Source organism: Marmota monax, unplaced genomic scaffold (assembly GCF_021218885.2).
Source record: "Marmota monax isolate L192 unplaced genomic scaffold, Marmota_monax_Labrador192_F-V1.1 WCK01_AAM20220418_F8-fsc00013, whole genome shotgun sequence".
Lineage (NCBI taxonomy): Eukaryota > Metazoa > Chordata > Mammalia > Rodentia > Sciuridae > Marmota > Marmota monax.
The window spans coordinates 137117-159470 of record NW_026692202.1 but is presented as its reverse complement, the minus strand read 5'-3'; the positions used below and the strand labels follow the sequence as shown (position 1 = coordinate 159470).

Below are 22354 nucleotides of genomic sequence, written 5' to 3'. Positions count from 1 at the left end.
AGGGACAGAAAAGTCGCTTCAGTATTCATATTCACTACAATGTTCTAAGAAACTGCATTAATGGCCAACATCTTCCCAAGTGTTTCCCCTTTCTCTATCCCCTTTCCCCTACTCTACTCATCTCCCTTCATAAGACACCCACACACACACCCCTTTCTTTTGCAAACTAATAAACGAATGGATGCAGTCCTTTCAAATTGGCAGAATATGTCAAATTGACATAGTCTGAGTCCTGAGTAGTTTTATACATACTAGTTTTATATGGATCACCTGGAAATTTCAGTGACATAAAACATTTGGTTCACCAACCCTTGATACTTACGTGAAGTGTGACTGTAAAATAACGTCACTTATTAGCATAAATTAAATTTTGAACAATCTGCAAAACTTAAAATGTTTTGCTCTAAACATTGATCCACTGTTGCTTAATAACTATACAGTCCCTGAAGAAAATCACATAGGATATTTTAAAGTATAAACTATATTTTTCAAATTGAAAATTAAAACACAGCCTCTGCTAACATTTTTTTTTCCAGAAGAGAGAAAGTACTTCCATTGTTCTGGGTGGTGTAGTTTGCCAAAATGTAGGAATGGAAACGTCTCTTCAGTATTCACTATAATGTTTCTAAGAAACTGCATTTAAAAAAAAAAACAAGCCCCTTGGGGGATTTATGTATACTAGGTCCAGACACTAATAATCAACAGTAAGGAAAAGCAAGTATCTAAGTTGAAACAAACTGAATATTTGACTCATGACTTCAGATGCCCCATGGCTCCCTCCCTCATCCATCTTCTGGTGCTGTCTCCTTCTCTGAGAGGCACATCATCTTTGACCATACAAAATGAAACAGTACACAAGCAAAGCCCACTCTTTCTAGTTCATACCCTCCACCCACATACCAAAGTCATCTCCCTTCCTTATCCTGCTTTGTTTTTCTTCCTTATGCTTATAGAAACTTGATGCTCTGTGTGTCTTCAACACCTGGCACATAACAGATGTAGATATATCCTTGTTGAATGAATCCATGAATGAGTGAATGTTCAGTAAGACGATAATCACTGGAAGGTGTGACCAATTTCCCTCACACAAGATTACTGTGTTTGCAAAATAGGACAAGACCATTTTTAGGAAGTAGAATTATGGTCTCTGTCTCTTCTCTCTCTCTCTCTCTCTCTCTCTCTCTCTCTCTCTCTCTCTCTCTCTCTCTTTTACACTTTTTTCTTAACTTTTCTACAAAGAAGATGCATTGCTTACACAATAGAGAAATGATTTTTTTAAGAAAACATGTTTTAAAATATTACCTATGTACTTTATCCATACATCCTAATTGGTCTTCATACTTACTGTAAGTGGCATAAAGTCTTCCTGTCAAACTGTTATGGTATAACTAGCTATTCCCTAAATATAACATAAAAATAACTCACCTGGGGGATCACCATCAACGTACCGCAGATCAGCACAGTGCAGAGAAGGGAACAGATTAGAACTTTTCTTCTCCCCACTCTGTCTAGCACAATGGACAAAAAGGAGCTGGCAGCAATTTCCAATGAACCTGTCAGTGAGTAAAGGGGCCCTCCATGAGGCTTGTGCCTAATTGCACAGGCCCTACTTTTAAACCCAAATCCAAAAGGAATGATCATCTCTCTCCATGCTTCTAGGGGCTGTAAAATGCTGTCTAAAGACTGCCTGAGAGGCAGTGATCCCTACCATTTTTTACTGGAGTGAGGACAAACCTTTCCTGTGAAATACACTACAGTTTACATAATGGGCCCTTGCACCTGTCTTAGGAGCGGCTCTCCCCAGACAGGCCTCGAGAATGTATAAGTAAGGAAACTAAGAGAGAACATTATTTATGATTTTTGATTTCTTATGCTTGGTAGAACTAGGGGAAATTTGGGTATCCAAAACTTTGAACTTAGAAACTGGTCAAGACCCATAAAAATGGAGACCACAGTTAAGGTAGACAATGCCCTACAAGGCCAACCATCCATAACCAAGTCACCAAAGCTTAAGCCATCCTGATTTCCCTGGTCTATCTCCAATCATAAATGAAACACAAAAGGACAGCTTTACTTAAATTTTTGTTAGCATGATTCAGTGAAATTAAACCAATCAGCTAAAGACAAATCAGACTTAAATAGCTCTGCTTGCCCTAAAGAGAAGGTTGGTATTTAACAGCCAATCACAAAAAAGGTTGAGATGCTTCCTCTTTTATGCTTTATAAATGATGCTGCAAGGTGAGTTTCTGACCACTTGTTCTGAGGTCTTCCAGTTCATGAACTGTCCTTTTATATGCACAATAAGCTGTAAATTTTTTAAAATTTGATATCATTTCATTTTTGACAAAACTGAAATGTAGAAAAGTAGAAAAACGTAGAAATGTAGAAAACTAATGTAGAAAGTTCCATATCAATTAGGCACATTAACTAGTGATAACTACTTAATAGACTGTAGGACTAAAGTAAAACATTTTGTTATGAGCCAGGCTATATGGGCAATGACCAAACAGACTCCATTTTACCCTGAGACTCCATATCATGTAAGAAATGCTTCTCCCATGAGAAAGCCCCACCTCTGTATGCATTAATAGTTACCTAGCAGAACATACTTGGCAACACAAAATAGCAATTCTTACACAATGTAAAATTGTTCTCTTTGGTTCCCTTTTTTCTTGGGCAATGTACCCTGGCAGAGATTGGTTGTTTAGATGTTACTAACCATTCTCTAACTTGCACTCAACTAGAGTTATTTTGACCCACTCCCTCAAGCTTGCTTGCTGCTATGCCAACCTGGAAAGTTCCATGGGAAATACCAATGTATACATCACATTGTCTTGCTAACTGCCCAGTTCAGCTTCTGTACCTGCTTGCTTGCAGCTACGTCAACTCAGATGTGTTTTTTTCCTTTAAATACCCTAAAATGTTAAAGCTCAAAGCTGTTCCTTGCAGAGACAGTGATGGGTCCTGTGAGGAGAAGTTGCCAGCCAGCTGGCTAAATACAGACTCTTCAATTTGGACAAAACTGGGTCTTGGTGTGTTTTCTGAGCAACCTGACCCATAACAATTTTTAAATCTAATTCAAATTCCCTAGAACAGGGACTTTGTCTTGAACCTCTTTTTAGCTCCTCCAAAAGAAGAAAAAAAGGAGCTGAATTCATAAATCTGTAAATCCACTAACATAAAAAGCCTTCCCTTGTAGAATCAAAGTTTGACTCTTAGATCTAGAACAAAAAGATCTTATAGCTATCAACTTCCCAAATAGGGAACAAGCTGGAAGATCTTCCAGCAGCACTGAGCAAAACCAGCAATCTCCTTTGGGAAATTTTCACTATTTTCCAATGCAGATATTGGCCACCATTCACAGTTCTGTAATGTTATAAGCTCAAGAGAGACAGGTCGGGCGATATATATGTATCTCACAGCTTCTGGAACAGATCATAGGAGGGTAGACATATTTTTCTGAGTAAACAACTCAATAAAAATAGCTTAGGAAAAGGCAAGAATTAACACTAGGAACCCCAATTTGAAAGAAGGTCTCTCCTGCTCTTGATTAACAGAAAAACTAACTCTGGAGGAAATATCTCCCTATCATAGGTCCTGCTGCCATGCCTAGACTTGCAGTCCAAGACAGAATGTACATCCATTTTACTCTACTTTTCAAAGAGTTTATCAAGCATTTTTCAAGATTAAATAATATAGTTGTCTTCAAAAGAACTTTCTCAATACAACTAAGAATAAATGATTTGAGCCACATGAGTAATGACAGCTTGGGGTCTGGAAGTGAGGTCTTTGGGTGTCCAAGTGCAGTTCCCTCCATGTCTGGCTCCAGGCTTTTCCTCAAACAGGACTGTGTACAGGGCCATCAATCAACTTCCTAGAGTCTTGCAAAGCTGGGCCACAATCTGAGACATTTAAAGTGTACTACACTGGTTTTCTTGATTTGGTGTTTCTATACCAACCGATACTATATCCATATTTAGCTTGAATATACCTGGATATAAATGGTGCAAACAAGGAGGCCCAACTCTTCTGGAATTGAGACAGTGTGCCATTACTTCCTGCATTTTACGATATATCGTGTATAACTTAGGCCCCATTCTACTGCCCTTCTCACCACACAATCCCAAAAATATGTCTTGAAGCTACTGATCACCTGCAAATGGCAGAATAGCCACAACTGAAATTTCCACCAGTCCCAATCTATCTCAGAAGATGGAAACTTGTTCAAAAAAATTCACAGCAGAGAAATATTAACTATAAGAAACTGTTAGCAAGAGTACTAACACGGAGGGTAATGATATGAAAAACTGAAAGCAGTAGATAATGTAAAAGATGTAGATTTTGTCTTTGGAAACATTTCTACACTTATGAGATCCTCCAGTTAGTTGGTGGTTAAATTTTGTTTTGTTTTAAGACAGGGTCTCACTACATTGTCCAGGACAGTCTAAAACTTGTAAACCAAATGGTCCTCAGCCTCCCAAGGAGCTGGAACTACAGGCATGTACCACAGTGCGTGCCCAGCTCAGTTTCTTGAGAATTTAAATTTCCAAGAAATTAAATCTCCAAGCTATAGCTTCAAGGTTAAATGTCCCCCAAAGGCTTGATCCCCAGGCTGGTGCTGCTGCATGGTGCTGGAACCTTTAGAAGGTAGGGCCTCCTAGGAGAAAGTTAGGTGTGTTAGGGGTGTGCCCTTGAAGAAGACTGTGGATTTCCAGCCCCTTGACTCTCTCTTCTTTGCTTCCTGGCCATGAAGTAAGTGGTTTTGTTCTACTCCACCCTCCCACCATGCTCTGCTTTGTCATAGGCCCAAAGCAATGAAGCCAACAGATCAAGGACTAAAACCTCCAAAACTGTGAACCAGAATAAATATTTTCTCTTTATAAGTTGACTATTTCAAGTATTTTGTTATAGTGATAGAAAGCTGACTTACACGCCATTATAGTTTAAGCTATCTAAAGCCATCAAAATGTACCACAAAGATCTAGACCTCCGGCTTTCCTAAGCTTCCCCATACACACTCCATTCCACTTGCTTCTCCTACCATTTGCTGCTCTATTCTAGGAAATCTGCATCATTTCTCAAAGTGATACATAGAAGATATTTGAAGTTAAGACGGGCTCTTTCTATATGTTATTTTACTCCGGAAAAGAGGTTGTTTTTTTTTTTTTTCTTAAAACAACTTTTCCCATTATTCTTCCTGAGCTATAATAAATAAAAATAGACATGTCATCTGAACACTTTGATAAGAAGGGATGAGGTGTATGTACAAAATATAAAAGCAAGATTTTTGAGCATAATATGAAATACAGGCAGCCTACACAAAATTTACCAGGAGTTCAGACAGGTGGACAAATGCAGATTTCTAACACTTCTTTTAGGTTTAGTTCACATTTGGCTCACACGGTAAGTTATAGTTTAAGCTATCTAAAGCCACTTTAACCTGCTCCTAAAATTAAAGAAGTGTGTCAGCATAAATTATAGTTGCTTGTATTGAAGCTATTTTACCACTCAAAATTTTTAAATTAAGGACATTTGAAGGTAAAAAGATTGCAGACCTCCAAAACATATTAAATTGTAAAAGAAAAGCAACTTACAAAGAACAATATGTAGTGAATGAGCTCATTCATGCTAAAATACAGAACAATTAATATGCCAAATATATGAAATGCATCGAAAGAGAGTTGAAAGGGTATAAGCCAAACATTCTAGAAGTTATCCCTGGGAAGGATTCTAGGGTAGGAAGGAAGCAAGGAGAGAAGAGATAAGGGAAGAAACTAATTCTTCTAACTCTTGGCCTTTTCCTCAAAATGATGTGTGTGTGTGTGTGTGTGTGTATGTATGTATTTGTGTGTGTGTGTGAGAGAGAGAGAGAGATACTGAAAGATATCATAATAATATGTCTAGCAATATTGTTCCTGGTATAAAAAGACAATAAAAACACACTAAAAAACTTGGCAGAAATTTCACTTTACTGCCACATTTAAATATAATTTAATTACTTACCCACTAGGATGAGCCGTAAGTATTCATCATTTATTACATTAAATCTATCCATGTTGAAAAAGGAGAATCCCAAAGAACATGTAAGCCAAATGATCCAAAGCATAAATATCCTTGATGCAATGTTCCAGTCAAGAAACAGCTCTGTTACGTTGTGCTTATTAGCTACAGAAGTATTATTGACAGGACCATTTAGATCCAGTGAAAAAAGTTCTGACAGGTCACAGGGCGTACCATGATTACCCTCAGCTATAATATCAACTAGAACTTGTGCTTCTTTGTATTTTCCTTTTGAGACAAGCCAAAAAGGTGTCTCTGGGAGCATCCAACAGCAAAGGATAAAGGGGACAGTCACAGTGGAAAGAATCATTTGGTAAATCCACATGGTTTTGACTATTTGGCTCATCAAAGCCACTGTTATTATCCCAATTGCAAAGAAGGTATGTAAATGGATGGACATACACGTTCGAAACTTCATACCAATGAATTCCATGACATAGGTGAACACTACCACATGATAGCCACTTGCAGTCTGAAAGACAAAGAATGGAGGGGTTCCATAGTTAAGGTCACATTTCCATCCACTGAGAGGTCCCATCTCTATGCAAATCACATTTAGGTAAGAAAGAAAATGACAATGGCTTTCTGTAAACCATTTCACATTTGTAAAATGGCATTCAATCTGATCATATTTCTTCTTTAAATGGCTCCTTTTATCTTTCCCCACCCTTCCCACCCCAAATAGCACACTTCAGACAGTATTTATGATATCACTGCTAACACTGCTTCTTGTTTCATTTAAATAGTCCATTATAATGTTCCTTCTAGATGCACGGATATGTTTATCTATAAACATAAAGTCTTCATTGCTAAATTCTAATTGTTAAATAGGGACAAAAATTTATGGTAACTAGTGGGAAGAAAAACAGATTTGGTTAAAACTTTATTTCAACAGGCAACAACAACAAAAGATTGGCAAATTGGACTTCATAAAAATTAAAACTTCTGCACGTCAAAGGATACTATCAACAGAATGAAAAGGCAACCTACAGAACAGAGAAAACATTTGCAAATCATATATTTGATAAGGGAATATACAGAGAACTCAACAACACAAAACAAATTATTCAGTTCGAACAAGGGCAAAAGACTTGAGCAGACATTTCACCAAAGAAAATACACAAGTAGCCAATAAGCACATGAAAAGATGTTCAACATCATTATTAGGGAAATGCAAATCAAAACCTGGAGATACCGCTCCACAATCATTAAGACAGGTACTATCAAAAGAAGAGGAGGAGGAGTTGGAGGAGGAGGAGGAAGAGGAAAGAAAAGAAGTGTTGGCTGGATGTAGAGAAATTAGAACCCTACGCACTCTTTGTGAACAGTAGTAAATGGAATGTAAAAAGGTATAGCTCATATGGAAAACAATACAGCAATTCCTCAAGAAATTAAAAATAATGTTACCATATGATTCAGCAATTCCACTTCTGGGAATAAACCCACAGGAATTGAAAGCAAAGGGCAGTCTCAAAGACGCATTTGTATAGCCATTTCTATAGCAGTTTATTAATAATAGCTAAAATGTGGAAATAACCCAAGTGTCTATCAACAGATGAATGCAGAATATAATGCTAAATGAAGTTAGCTAATCCCCCAAAACTAAATGCCAAATATTTTCTCTGATATAAGGAGGCTGATTCATAGTAGGTTTGGGAGGGGGAGCATGGGAAGATTAGACGAACTGTAGATAGGGCAAAGGGGAGCCATGGGGAGGAAGGGGGCAAGGTGGTTAAAAAAAGATGGTGGAATGAGATGGACATCACTACCCTAAATACATGTATGAAGAAGACACGAATGGTGTGAATATGCTTTGTGTACAAGCAGAGAGATGAAAAATTGTGCTGTATATATGTAATATGAATTGTAATGCATTCTGCTGTCATATATAACAAATTAGAATAAAAATTTTTAAAACCCAGATGAATGCATAAGGAAAATGCACACACAAACACACACACACATATATATGTGTGTGTGTGTGTGTATACACACACACCATTAGATAAGACTGGCTGTTCAGTCTTGAAAATGAAAGGAATTCGGATACTACAACATGGATAAACCTGAAGGACAGTACACCAAGTGAAACAAGCCAGGCACAAAAGGACAAATACTGTATCATAGTTCCACTTAAATGTGGTACCTAGAGTAGTCAAAATAATAAAGACAGAAAGTAGATGGTGGTTATGAGGAACTGGGGAGAGGAGGAATGGGGAGTTGTTTAATGGACACAGAGTTTCACCTTTGCAAAACAAAGAGTTCTGAAGATGCACAACAGTAATGGCTGTAAAGCAAAAGGAACATTTAATATCACTAAACAGTACATTTTAAATGGTTAAGATGGTAAATTTTATGTTATGTGTATTTTACCTCAACAACAAAAAAAAATCAAGGGGAAACTTGTAGTTTAAAAATATGCTTATCGGGTTGGGGCTATAGCTGGGTGGTAGAGTGCTTGCCTAGCACGTGAGAGGCACTGGGTTCGATCCTTGGCACCACATTAAAAATAAATGAAGGGGCTGGGATGTGGCTCAAGCGGTAGCACGCTCGCCTGGCATGCGTGCGGCCCGGGTTCGATCCTCAGCACCACATACAAACAAAGATGTTGTGTCCGCCAAATACTAAAAAATAAATATTAAAAAATTCTCTCTCTCTCTACCTCTCTCTCACTCTCTCTTAAAAAAAAATAAATAAAAATAAATAAATAAATAAATGAATGAATAAAATAAAGGCATTGTGTCCATTTACAACTAAAATTATTTTTTTAAAAATGCCTATCATGCCAGATGCATGCCTATAATCCCAGCACCTTGGGAGGCTGAGACAGGAGGATCACAGGTTCAAAGCCAGCCTCAGCAATTTAGCAAGATCTTGTCTCAAAATAAAATATTTTAAAAAAGTGGGGGGTTGCTGTGGTTGTGGCTCAGTGGTAGAGTGCTTATCTAGCATGTGCAAGGCACTGGGTTTGATCCTCAGCACCACATAAAAATGAATAAATAAAATAAAGATATAAAAAAATGTTGTTATCTTTTTCTTTTAAAGGAGGGGGAGCTGGGGATGTGGTTCAGTGGTTAATGAAGTTCAATCCCTGAGAGAGAGATAGATAGATAGATAGAAAGATCTTTAGTAAAATTTCAATTGTAATAACCATATCTGATCCCTCTTGGGATAAACAAAGAACAAATCAAAAATAGGTATTTGGGGGGAGGAAAGGTTAAAGGGATTGAAATTTTTCCTACAAAATCATTTCACATTTGACTTTCACTGCACAAATCACAGGGTTTTTTGTTTTGTTTTGTTTTGTGTTTGTCTTCTGTTTTTTTGCAAAATTATCCTAGAGTACCATTGATATGCCCAAAGACCTCCTTTAATCCTCTGATACTTGAATCACACTTTTTTAAGACTCATTATGTCATTATCTTCACAGGTGTTTACTTTTGAAGAGAAACCATGTTAACTGGTCTCTCTCTGTCAGATCCAGAATTTGGGCAAGGTTTGGGCATAGGTTCAGGCAGTTTTGCCATTGTGTAAGGATGGCCTTAGGCCTTAGCCTAAGCAACTCCATTTTTAAAACTCCACTTGAAACCTGCAGTCTCACCAGGCATGGCATACGGAGCCCTCCAATATGATCATCAGGCATAGCCCTGACATAATCAAATCACTTATCCCCACCCTGACAAGCTCAGAGTGAAGTCTCTGTCAAGTTGCCGTCCTCAGATAAGGGAAAAAGGCCAGAAAATCAGGGTGGGGACCACCAGACCAGATGCTTTAACCCCAGGGCAAATGATGTCACTGAGAAATCCAGTGGCAGCTGATAGGGATTGAAAGAGTGGTCAGAAGCCCCAAAATTTAGTATAAATGATGGAGCAAATGAACAGACATTCAGCCATCCGACACTGATGCCCTCATGCAGGAGAGCCTGATGAGGACCTGGACTAACATCCCAACTCTTCTCATCGTTTGCCTGATCCTCTGCATCTTCCTCACAGCTCTCAAACTCTACAGCTACAAACTCTTGGCCCTGATGAGAACTGCAACTTCTCCCTATGACCCTCTCTTCAACCGGCCGTCAGCTCCACCCCAGGAGAAGCCTACCTCAGTCCCTGATCTGACCACTGAGGTCTGTGTGACTGTGCATCTGCCAGACTTAGAGCCTAAGGCTTGAGATTTTAGACATGGCACTTGAGCTTAGCATGAAGATTAATTCTAAACACTGTAAACACTCTTAATCATGACAGGCTCGTGACAGACATTCACTCTTCATGCTAAGCTCAAGTGCCAGGTCTAAAGTCTCACTTTTGCTGAGGCTGGCTTTGAACTCAGGATCCTCTTGTCTCAGCCTCCCAAGCTGCTAGGATTATAGACATGTGCCATTGCTCCCGACTAACTTTTATCATCTCTTTGTGGTGAAAACATTCAAAATCCCTTCCAGCTTTTTTGAAGTATTCAGGACATTATTGCTATCTAGACATTATGACCATCTATTGTCAACCGACTGTGCAACAGCACACCAGAACCTCTCATTTTTAACTATAACTTAAAGCCTGTTGACCAACCCTTTCCCATCTCCACTTCCCCGTTACCCTCTTTAGCTTCTGGTAACCACCGTTCTATTCTCAACTTCTATGGGATCTACTGTTTTAGATTCCACACATGAATGAGGTTGTGTGGTTCTTGTCTTTCTGTGCCTGGTTTATTTCACTTAACATAATGATGTTCCATCCATGTTGTCACGTATGATAGGATTTCTGTATTTTAAAGATGGATGATCAACATCCTTGTTTTCCTCTAGACTGTAGAATGATTGAAACAGTCGGGTCTGGTTTATTTAGCACTGCACTCTACAGACAGATCAATAAATATCTGAGTAAATGAATCTGTCTGCATCTCCCATACTTGGAATTCTACCACAAATTTATTTCCCTTGAAAAATCAAAGAAAAGAGTTCCAAAAGTTAAAGACCACATTTCTCAGATGTGTTCAACAGGTACAGCCTCATGTTCTTGGCTCTGTGAACAAATTCAAGGTATTTTGCAAGACTGAAACAGATAACTTTAGTATTATCCTTATAAGTCTTCCAAAAGGGACCTTCAGACTTTCTCGGTACATATGCCTCTATGGAGCCCTCCAAAAGGTCTCTCTCAACAAATCTGACCCTAGAATTATGGAGCCATGTCTTCAGTTGAAACAGAACTACTGGTTTCTATCTTTCATATGAACAGACTCTTTACATTTCTAAATATGTGTGTTTACTTTTATTTCAGGTGCAACACCTTTAATTTTCTTTCTTTAAAATATTTTACTTAGTTAGTTGTAGTTGGACACAATACATTTATTTTTATGTGGTGCTGAGGATCGAACCCAGGACCTCGCTCACACTAGGCGAGCCCTCTCCTGCTGAGCCACAACTCCAGCCCAACACCTTTAATTTTCTATACTTTAAAACATCTCTCTTCAGGGCTGGGGCTGTAGCTCAGTGGCAGAGTGCTCGCCTAGCATGTGTGAAGCACTGGGTTTGATCCTCAACACCACATAAAAATAAATAAATAAAATAAAGGCATTCTGTCCATCTACAACTACAAAGATTGTTTTAAAAAAAATATCTCTTCAACTTTGACCATCCCTTTGCATCCACCAAAACCAAACATACCACCTTGTTCCCGAAGGGTCCTGGGGATCTCTTCTGAGCTTGAAGTCCCTGTCTTGACTCTGGACCCTCATCATCCACCCTGCCCCCCAGGTGGGGTTTTTATGCATACCCTGCTCTGATTTTATTAAGATCACAAATTCTTCCCCCCAGATACAAACTTTACTCCATTAGTCTTGATCAACAACCTCTAATCAAAAAAAAAAAATCACTATTGTTTAATAGTTTAGAAGCTTGTCTGGAAAGCTTCATTGATCCTGGAAACAGCTTCTTGCCTGCTGCCCACTTCCTGTAACAGTTGCCATTGTCAGATGTGCCTGCTCTGTGCCAGGGGTTGCAACATGGGTGTTTACATTGAGTCTCACTGAATCCTGATAACAACCCAGGAAACAGGTATTACTTTCTATAGTTTATAGAATAGAAATCACAGCTCTAAGAGAATAGCATATTTGTGTAAGGTCATATGGCTGTCAATATATGACAAAAATGGTCTTCAAATTCCTGATCTGTCCACTGGACTCCCCCAATCCTCATAACATAAAGATTCAATGCCTCAGGCTGCGGTTGTGGCTCAGTGGCAGAGCCCTTGCCTCGCATTGAGTGTGAGGCACTGGGTTGGATTCTCAGCACTATAAATAAATAAATAAAAATAATAAAATTAAGGCCCATCGACAACTTCAAAAATATTTTTTAAAAAAGATTCAAAAGAGTCATTTATATTCTTCTTTACATTATACAAACCACTTTGACAATACCTTTTGTCGGTTTGGTTTGGGTATACAGGTCCTGACTAGACCAGAATAATTGCTCAGAAATTGTCATTTTAGGGTGGGAGCATAGTCGAGCAAAAAAAATTTCTGCCCAGTAAGCGGCAATTTTTCATGTAAATGAGTTCCATTCTAAACATAAGTCATTAATATGCCACAGAAGCTAAAGAGGGTAAGGGGGAAGTGGAGATGGGAAAGGGTTGGTCAACAGGCTTTAAGTTATAGCCAGTCCTTGATGTCTCTCACCAGATTCTAAATGAGCAAAACTAAAAAGAATTAAGGTAAAAATGAAAATATCATAGCAGAACTAAAGTGGTAAGAGAAAACAACTCACCACAGCAAGAAGAAAGCGTGCGATCACGAAGCTATAATAATCAAACGTAAATACTGACATTATTCCAAACAAAAATATGCCAGTGCTTGTGCACCACAGGACCATTCGCCTTCCTAGTCTGCAAAATAAGAATCAAACAGTGGAAGAAGGAAAGTCGGCTTGTAACAGTTTAAGCATCCATTCCAGTTCATGAGAGACGAGTTACCAATGTTTTTAATAGCTTAGTGCAGTTATTCCTACGTTTATTTTGGGCAAATCATGAATTAACACATGATTGATTCAAGAGACCAGCATTTCAGTGAGGAAGCCTCAAGCTAAGCTGCTGGTGCACACACAGTCACCTCTGGGTCATCTCACACAATCTCGTCTGCATTCAGCCTCTCTGCTTCACGCCTCTCTGGAGGTACAAACTCCTTTCCCTCCAAAACACCATTTTGAAAAATGGAGGCAGCCTGGTTTTCTTGGCTCTGTCAGGCTCTCAGATCATGCCTCTTCCCGCCTCCTCTGAGACCTTAATCTACGCATTATTTCTTTTCCCTCTATCTTTCCCTTTCCTCTAAAACTCCTTCTTTTCAGTTTAAGTCTCTTTCACCCAAAAGATCACCCCATGGCTCCTTTAGCCACCTCACATTTCCTCCTGGTAGACTCATCAGAAGGAAATACCTACTTCCTCAATTTCTATTCTTCCTCAGCTGATGGTGGCCAAGGGCAACCCACTTTCCTGTGCCTACTTTGCTGTCACCAGAGACTCCAAATTGCCCACCTTGGTCCTCTTCTGCCTGTCATTTCGGGTGGCACTGACCCTGCCTACTCATCAGGGCTCTGCTGTCCCATGGCTTACAGAACATCACTCCCAATTGTGCTTATCTCTCTCTGATGGCCCCTGTCTCAAGGCCAACCTCTCCTAAGGTCCTCTACTGGCAACACTGCTCTTGTGGTTTCACCTACTTCCCCTGCTTGGATTCCTGAGCATGTGCTATTATTAACTCTCTAATGTCCTGCAGAGCCGCCATCTTTCCTTGATGTTGTAGTTGGTGTTAATTTTGAATATATCCCTTCTTTTCCCCCCATGATCCATAGATAGCACAAACTTATTGAAAAATATCCAGACATACTCCACTCTCCTCTGGAGCTGCTCTCTCCCTGCCATCCTTAGCCTTATCATATACCTCTCCTGATGGCCACTCACCCCCTTGCATATTGGTCACCAAATACGTCACATCAGAAATACTTCCCATATAGGTCTTTGTCTTTCTCTCCCTACTTTTCTGGCTTTGGCTCTAGCCTTCACCATTTCTTCAATGGTCTTCCACCAGTTTTTCCAACCTCCCACTTCCTAGAAATGAAGTATCCTTGTCATGGCTTCGTCTCTTGTCATTTCCTTTATCCATCCTACACTTCTGCCACCCTATCCTGCCCTGCCCTTCCAGGCTTCTATGTACTTGCATTTCCTCTGCTGCACCAAGAAAACCTGTTGGTTGGGCTGAGTTTTATTTTTTTTTCTTTGCCTGAAGGGTGCCAAGCTCTCTCAAGAGAGTTGCCCCTTCACCTTTAAAAAGTCATTGCCATCTGACAACTTTCATGGAGCTTTGCAAACTCAAATCAAATAGGAAGTCTTTCCTCTTCATCCCCTGGGGGTTCTCGGCAGAAATTAAGATACAGATTGTGCAGTAGTTATGCACACTGGCCTGGGCTCAAATACCAGCTCCACCCCCCACCCCTTCCCAAGTGAAATTAATTTTCTATGCTTTCTTTTCCTCATAAGCAAAAAAAAAAATACTGCCTATACCTCACAGACTTCTTTAATAATGTTAATAATATTACTAATAATATTAATAATATTTAATAATATTACACAAGATATTAGAATAGTAGATAGTACTTAATTATCCATAAATGTAAATTGTTGTTATTATTTTTAAAGTATTTAACATATTTCATTAAAATTACCCATTTAAAAGTCTTGTCTTTTCTATTGTTAGCTCCATAAGAATGATATCAGATCTTATTTCTTTCCTTTATGCATAATAATATATAATGCATGCATTATATATATATATATATATATATATATATATATATATATATATATATATATACAGAATAGGAAATAACAAAGAACCAAACACCAGGAAATCACTACCCAAGACAAGTAGGAGATCATTGCCAATCACTCAATAACTTCCTGCACCATCCTCTGTGGTCACAAACCTCCTGCCCAATTCCAGCAGGAGCCATTAACTTAACTTCAATGATAATCAATTCCTTGATTTTCATTCCATTGAACCACTTTTATATGCAACACTAAATGATTGTTTATAACAATATAGATTAGTTTTGCTGTATGGTTCTAAACTTTCTATAGCAAAATAATACCTTGTGTATTAATTTATGATTTGCTTCTTTCGCTCAAATTATGTTTGAGTAATTCATCTATGTTGTTTAATGTAGCTGTGGTTCATTCATTTTCAGGGCACATATTCTTCCTACTCTAAGAATACACTACAATGCAGGCATCATGACACAGTTAGAAGACATTTATTTGAGTTCTTCACAGTGCTGGACTGTTAGGAACAATACCATGGGAGCATTCTTATGCATGTACCCATGTGGACATACACAAGAGCATGTCCAAGGTACTCATACTAAAGTAAGTGAACTATGCACATTACTAGCTTCTCCACATAATGCCAAATCGTTCTTCAAAATTTTGCCAATTTTGCATTCTTGATTTGCATTCAAACCACCAGGACAGGAGATTCTAGTACTCCATGTCCTCACCAACTCTTAATATTACAAGAACTCTTTACTTTAAGCAACTGGTTGAAAATAAATGGTGTGGTTATATATCATTGATACTCTTTTTTTTATCTTTTCATTAGTCATTTGGATTTTCTCTTCTATAGAACAAATTCAAATCTTTTCTCCATTTTTCTAGTGGGTTGTAGTTTTTCTATTGGTAGAGTCCTTTGACTATTCTAGACAATAATTCTTTTGTAAAGCAAATATTCCTCTCTCTCTCTCCATATATATATATATATATATATATATATATATATATATATATATATATGTGTGTGTGTCTTTTGATGGGTATAAATTCTTCTAAGGAAGTCAAATCTATCCACCTTTTTCTTCATAGTTAGGCCTGTTTGTTTTAATGATTGCCCTTCCATTCCCTTACTTTCTGAAAATATTCTCTATATTATCTTCCTGAAGTCCAATAGTTTTGCCTTTCACATATGAATCTTTAATCCCTCGGTAAGTCATTTTTCCAAGAGTGAAGAAGGCAATTCAACTGTGTTTTTCTTCTTTGTAGCTAGAGAGCTGTCCCAGCACCGCTGACTGATACTTTTCCCACAAATATACAATGTCTTATTTGTACCATACTCAATGCTTATAATGCAAGAGATCACCCACCTGTTTGTTTGATAATATATTTATATACCTCAACAATTTGATTCTTAAATCCTGTAATTTTCTCCATAGAGGAATTACTTTTTGTTAGATTTATCCATATATTTCATATTTTTAGACTTTTGCAATTCAAAGATTTTTTTGTTTTCAGTATATAAAAACACAACAAATCTTGACATGTTGATAATATGTCCAACCTTATTAAATGCTCATTAATTCTAAGAGTTCACCTGTGAATTTTCATATATAATTGTACAGATGTAAATAATGACTTATTCTTCCTTTCCAATCATTATACCCTTCTATCCTCCTTTCTCTTCCGTTTCTCCCCTCCACCCCTCATTCTTAAACCACTGACTAGAACCTCCAGCACAATGCTAAGTAGAAGTAGCATTTTACACATCCTGGTTTGTTTCTGGAAAAGTTTTTAACATTTCACAATTAAGATGTTCCTAGGCACGGTGGAGCATAGCTGTAGTCTCAGGTACTTGAGATGCTGATGCAGGAGTTTGAGGTCAGCCTGGGCAACATAGCAAGAGGCTGTCTCAAAAAGAAAGGAGGAAGAAGAGGAGAAGGAATAGGAGAGGGGGAGAAGGAGGAAGAAGAGAGAAGGAAGGAGGAAGGAAGGAAGGAAGGAAGGGAGGGAGGGAGGGAGGGAAGGTAAGGAAAGGGGGGATAAGCGACAGGAAAGGGGGAAGGGAATGGAAAGACTGGGAAAAGAAGAAAAAGAAAAAAAATGTTGCTATACTTTGGAAGTATCCCCCAAAAGCCCATGTGTGAAGAAGTCCCCAACCTGTGGCACTACTGGAAGGTGGTAGAACCCTTAGGAGGTGTAGCCTGAAGGAAGGAAGTTAGATCACTGGGGGGATGCCCTTAAAAAGGATACTGGTACCCCAGCCCCTTCCTCTCTTTCTGATTCTTGACCACTACCAGGTAAGCAATCCCACTGTAGTGTACTATGCTGCCCCAGGCCCAAAGCAATGGGGCCAAGTGAATGGACACGGTAAGCCAAAATGAGCCTCTATTATCTCAGGTTTCTTCTTCTACAGTAACAGAATGCTGACTGACACATATAATCATGCTAAATCTTTTTTTTTATTGGTTGTTCAAAACATTACAAAGCTCTTGACATATCATATTTCATACATTAGATTCAAGTTGGTTATGAACTCCCAATTTTACCCCAAATACAGATTGCAGAATCACATCGGTTACACATCCACATTTTTACATAATGCCCTATTAGTAACTGTTGTATTCTGCTACCTTTCCTATCCTCTACTATCCCCCCTCCCCTCCCCTCCCATCTTCTCTCTCTACCCCATCTACTGTAATTCATTTCTCTCCTTGTTTATTTTCCCATTCCCCTCACAACCTCTTATATGTAATTTTGTATAACAATGAGGGTCTCCCTCCATTTCCATGCAATTTCCCTTTTCTCTCCCTTTCCCTCCCACCTCGTGTCTCTGTTTAATGTTAATCTTTTCTTCCTGCTCTTCCTCCCTGCTCTGTTCTTAGTTGCTCTCATTATATCAAAGAAGACATTTGGTATTTGTTTTTTAGGGATTGGCTAGCTTCACTTAGCATAATCTGCTCTAGTGCCATCCATTTCCCTGCAAATTCTAAGATTTTGTCATTTCGTAGTGCTGGTTAATACTCCATGGTGTATAAATGCCACATTTTTTTATCCATTCATCTATTGAAGGGCATCTGGGTTGGTTCCACAGTCTAGCAATTGTGAATTGTGCTGCTATGAACATCAATGTGGCAGTATCCCTGTAGTATGCTCTTTTAAGGTCTTCAGGGAATAGTCCGAGAAGGGCAATAGCTGGGTCAAATGGTGGTTCCATTCCCAGCTTTCCCAGGAATCTCCATACTGCTTTCCAAATTGGCCACACCAGTTTGCAGTCCCAACAGTAATGTACAAGAGTACCCTTTTCCCCACATCCTCGCCAGCACTTGTTGTTGTTTGACTTCATAATGGCTGCCAATCTTACTGGAGTGAGATGGTATCTTAGGGTGGTTTTGATTTGCATTTCTCTGACTGCTAGAGATGGTGAACATTTTTTCATGTACTTATTGATTGATTGTATGTCCTCCTCTGAGAAGTGTCTGTTCAGGTCCTTGGCCCATTTGTTGATTAGGTTATTTGTTATCTTATTGTCTAATTTTTTGAGTTCTTTGTATACTCTGGATATTAGGGCTCTATCTGAAGTGTGAGGAGTAAAAATTTGTTCCCATGATGTAGGCTCCCTATTTACCTCTCTTATTGTTTCTCTTGCTGAGAAAAAACTTTTTAGTTTGAGTAAGTCCCATTTGTTGATTCTTGTTATTAACTTTTGTGCTATGGGTGTCCTATTAAGGAATTTGGAGCCCGACCCCACAATATGTAGATCGGAGCCAACTTTTTCTTCTATCAGACGCAGAGTCTCTGATTTGATATCTAGCTCCTTGATCCACTTTGAGTTAACTTTTGTGCATGGCGAGAGGAGGGGATTCAGTTTCATTTTGTTGCATATGGATTTCCAGTTTTCCCAACACCATTTGTTGAAGATGCTATCCTTCCTCCATTGCATGCTTTTAGCTCCTTTATCAAATATAAGATAGTTGTAGCTTTGTGGATTAGTCTCTGTGTCCTCTATTCTGTACCATTGGTCCACCCGCCTGTTTTGGTACCAGTACCATGCTGTTTTTGTTACTATTGCTCTGTAATATAGTTTGAAATCTGGTATCGCTATACCGCCTGATTCACACTTCCTGCTTAGCATTGTTTTTGCTATTCTGGGTCTTTTATTTTTCCATATGAATTTCATGATTGCTTTCTCTATTTCTACAAGAAATGCCGTTGGGATTTTGATTGGCATTGCATTAAACCTATAGAGAACTTTTGGTAATATCGCCATTTTGATGATGTTAGTTCTGCCTATCCATGAACAGGGTATATTTTTCCATCTTCTAAGATCTTCTTCTACTTCTCTTTTTAGGGTTCTGTAGTTTTCATTGTATAAATCTTTCACCTCTTTTGTTAGGTTGATTCCCAAGTATTTTATTTTTTTTGAAGATATTGTGAATGGAGTGGTTGTCCTCATTTCCATTTCAGAGGGTTTGTCGCTGATATACAGGAATGCCTTTGATTTATGCGTGTTGATTTTATATCCTGCCACTTTGCTGAATTCATTTATTAGCTCTAATAGTTTCTTTGTAGAGCCTTTTGGGTCTGCTAGGTATAGAATCATGTCACCTGCAAATAGTGATAATTTAAGTTCTTCTTTTCCTATTTTTATGCCTTTAATTTCTTTCGTCTGTCTAATTGCTCTGGCCAGTGTTTCAAGCACTATATTGAATAGAAGTGGTGATAGAGGGCATCCCTGTCTTGTTCCAGATTTTAGAGGGAATGCCTTCAATTTTTCTCCATTCAGAATGATGCTAGCCTGAGGCTTAGCATAGATAGCTTTTACAATGTCGAGGTAAGTTCCTATTATCCCTAGTTTTTCTAATGTTTTGAACATAAAGGGATGCTGTACTTTGTCAAATGCTTTTTCTGCGTCTATCGAGATGATCATATGGTTCTTATCTTTAAGTCTATTGATGTGGTGAATAACATTTATTGATTTCCGTATATTGAACCATCCTTGCATCCCAGGGATGAATCCTACTTGATCATAGTGCACAATTTTTTTGATGTGCCTTTGTATCCTATTCGCCAGAATATTATTGAGGATTTTTGCATCTAGGTTCATCAGAGATATTTGTCTGTAGTTTTCTTTCTTTGAGGTGTATTTGTCTGGTTTCGGAATCAGGGTGATGTTGGCCTCATAGAATGAATTTGGCAGAGCTCCCTCTTTTTCTATTTCCTGAAATAACTTGAAAAGTATTGGTATTAATTCTTCTTTAAAGGTTTTGTAAAACTCCACTGTATACCCATCCGGTCCTGGGCTTTTCTTGGTTGGTAGTCTTTTGATTGCTTCTTCTATTTCATCCATTGATATTGGTCTGTTTAAGTTGTGAGTATCCTCCTGACTCAGTCTGGGCAAGTCATATGACTTAAGAAATTTATCGATGTCTTCACTATCTTCTATTTTATTGGAATATAGGTTTTCAAAGTAATTTCTAATTGTCTTCTGTATTTCTGTAGCATCTGTTGTGATATTGCCTTTTTCATCCCGTATGTTAGTAATTTGAGTTCTCTCTCTTCTTCTCTTCGTTAGCATGGCTAAGGGTCTGTCGATCTTATTTATTTTTTCGAAGAACCAACTTTTAGTTTTGTTAATTTTTTCAATAGTTTCTTTTGTTTCAATTTCGTTGATTTCCGCTCTGATTTTAATTATTTCTTGCCTTCTGCTACATTTGCTGTTGTTTTGCTCTTCCTTTTCTAGGGCTTTGAGATGAAGTGTGAGCTCATTTATTTGTTGGTTTTTCCTTTTTTTGAGGAATGACCTCTAGGTGATGAATTTCCCTCTTAAAACTGCTTTCATTGTGTCCCATAGATTCCGATATGTTGTGTCCGTATTTTCATTTATCTCTAAGAATTTTTTGATTTCCTCCTTTATGTCTTCTGTAACCCATTGATCATTCAGTAACATATTGTTCATTTTCCATGTGATGTAGGATTTTTCCTTCCGTCTTTTATCATTGATTTCCAGTTTCATTCCATTATGATCAGATAGAATGCATGGTATTATCTCCACCCCTTTATATTTACTGAGGGTTGCCCTATGGCATAATATATGGTCTATTTTTGAGAAGGATCCATGTGCTGCTGAGAAAAAAGTATATCCACTTGATGATGGTTGATATATTCTATATATGTCAGTTAAGTCTAGGTTATTGATTGTGATATTGAGTTCTATAGTTTCTTTATTCAACTTTTGTTTGGAGGATCTGTCCAATGGTGAGAGAGGTGTGTTGAAGTCACCCATAATTATGTGTTGTGTTCTATTTGATTCTTGAACTTGAGGAGAATTTGTTTTATGAACGTTGCAGCACCATTATTTGGTGCATAAATATTGATAATTGTTATGTCTTGTTGGTGAATGGTTCCTTTTAACAGTATATAATGTCCTTCCTTATCCCTTTTGATTAACTTAGTCTTGAAGTCGATTTTATTCGATATGAGGATGGCCACCCCTGCTTGCTTACGAGGACCGTGTGCGTGGTATATTTTTTCCCAACCTTTCACCTTCAGCCTGTGTATGTCTTTTCCAATCAGATGTGTCTCCTGGAGGCAGCATATTGTTGGATTTGTTTTTTTAATCCATGTTACCAGCCTATGTCGCTTTATTGGAGAGTTTACGCCATTAACGTTTAGAGTTACTATTGATATATGGTTTGTACTTCCAGCCATGTTTGATTATTTATCTTCTTTTTTTTTTAAATTTAGTTTGTTTCTCCATGATTAGCTTTCCCCCCCACCCTCTGTCTTTACAGAGGCACTTCCCACTGATGGTTTTGGTTATTGTTTTTCATTTCCTCCTCGTGTAGTGTTTTGCTCAAGATGCTTTGCAATGCTGGTTTTCTGGCTGCAAATTCTTTTAGCTTTTGTTTATCATGAAAGATTTTTATTTCGTTGTCGTACCTGAAGCTTAATTTTGCTGGATACAGAATTCTTGGTTGGCATCCATTGTCTTTCAGTGTTTGAAATACATTGTTCCAGGATCTTCTCGCTTTCAGCGTCTGTGATGAAAAATCCATTGTTAACCTTATTGGTTTACCCCTGAATGTAATCTGCCTCCTTTCTCTTGTAGCTTTTAATATTTTCTCTTTGTTCTGTATTTTGGATATCTTCATAACAATGTGCTTGGCGTTGGTCTACTGTGATTTTGTGTGCTCGGTGTCCTGTATGCATCTACAATTTGTATATCCGTTTCCTTTTTTATTTCTGGAAAGTTTTCTGTAATTATTTCATTCAGCAGGTTACTCATTCCCTTGATTTGAATCTCTGTACCTTCCTCTATCCCGATGACTCGTAAGTTTGTTTTTTTTATGTTATCCCATATCTCTTGGATGTTTTTCTCATGATTTTTTACCAGCCTTTCTGAGTTGGCTAGACTCTTTTCAAGATGATGTATTTTGTCTTCATTATCTGACGTTCTGGCTTCTACTTGCTCCACTCTGTTAGTGATACTC

The 22354-nt window shown here is 38.2% G+C and overlaps 1 protein-coding gene across 1 annotated transcript in view; it reads right to left on the bottom strand.

Moving 5' to 3' along the window:
* Positions 1 to 22354, bottom strand: part of Slc22a16 (solute carrier family 22 member 16) — a 49731-nt gene that overhangs the window by 12560 nt on the left and 14817 nt on the right. The window contains exons 3-5 of the mRNA XM_058574995.1: positions 12812 to 12929; positions 6004 to 6532; positions 1426 to 1553 (exon numbers count right to left, since the gene is read on the bottom strand). Coding sequence (XP_058430978.1) covers positions 1426 to 1553; positions 6004 to 6532; positions 12812 to 12929 — 775 coding nt within the window. The remainder of the gene's footprint in view (positions 1 to 1425; positions 1554 to 6003; positions 6533 to 12811; positions 12930 to 22354) is intronic.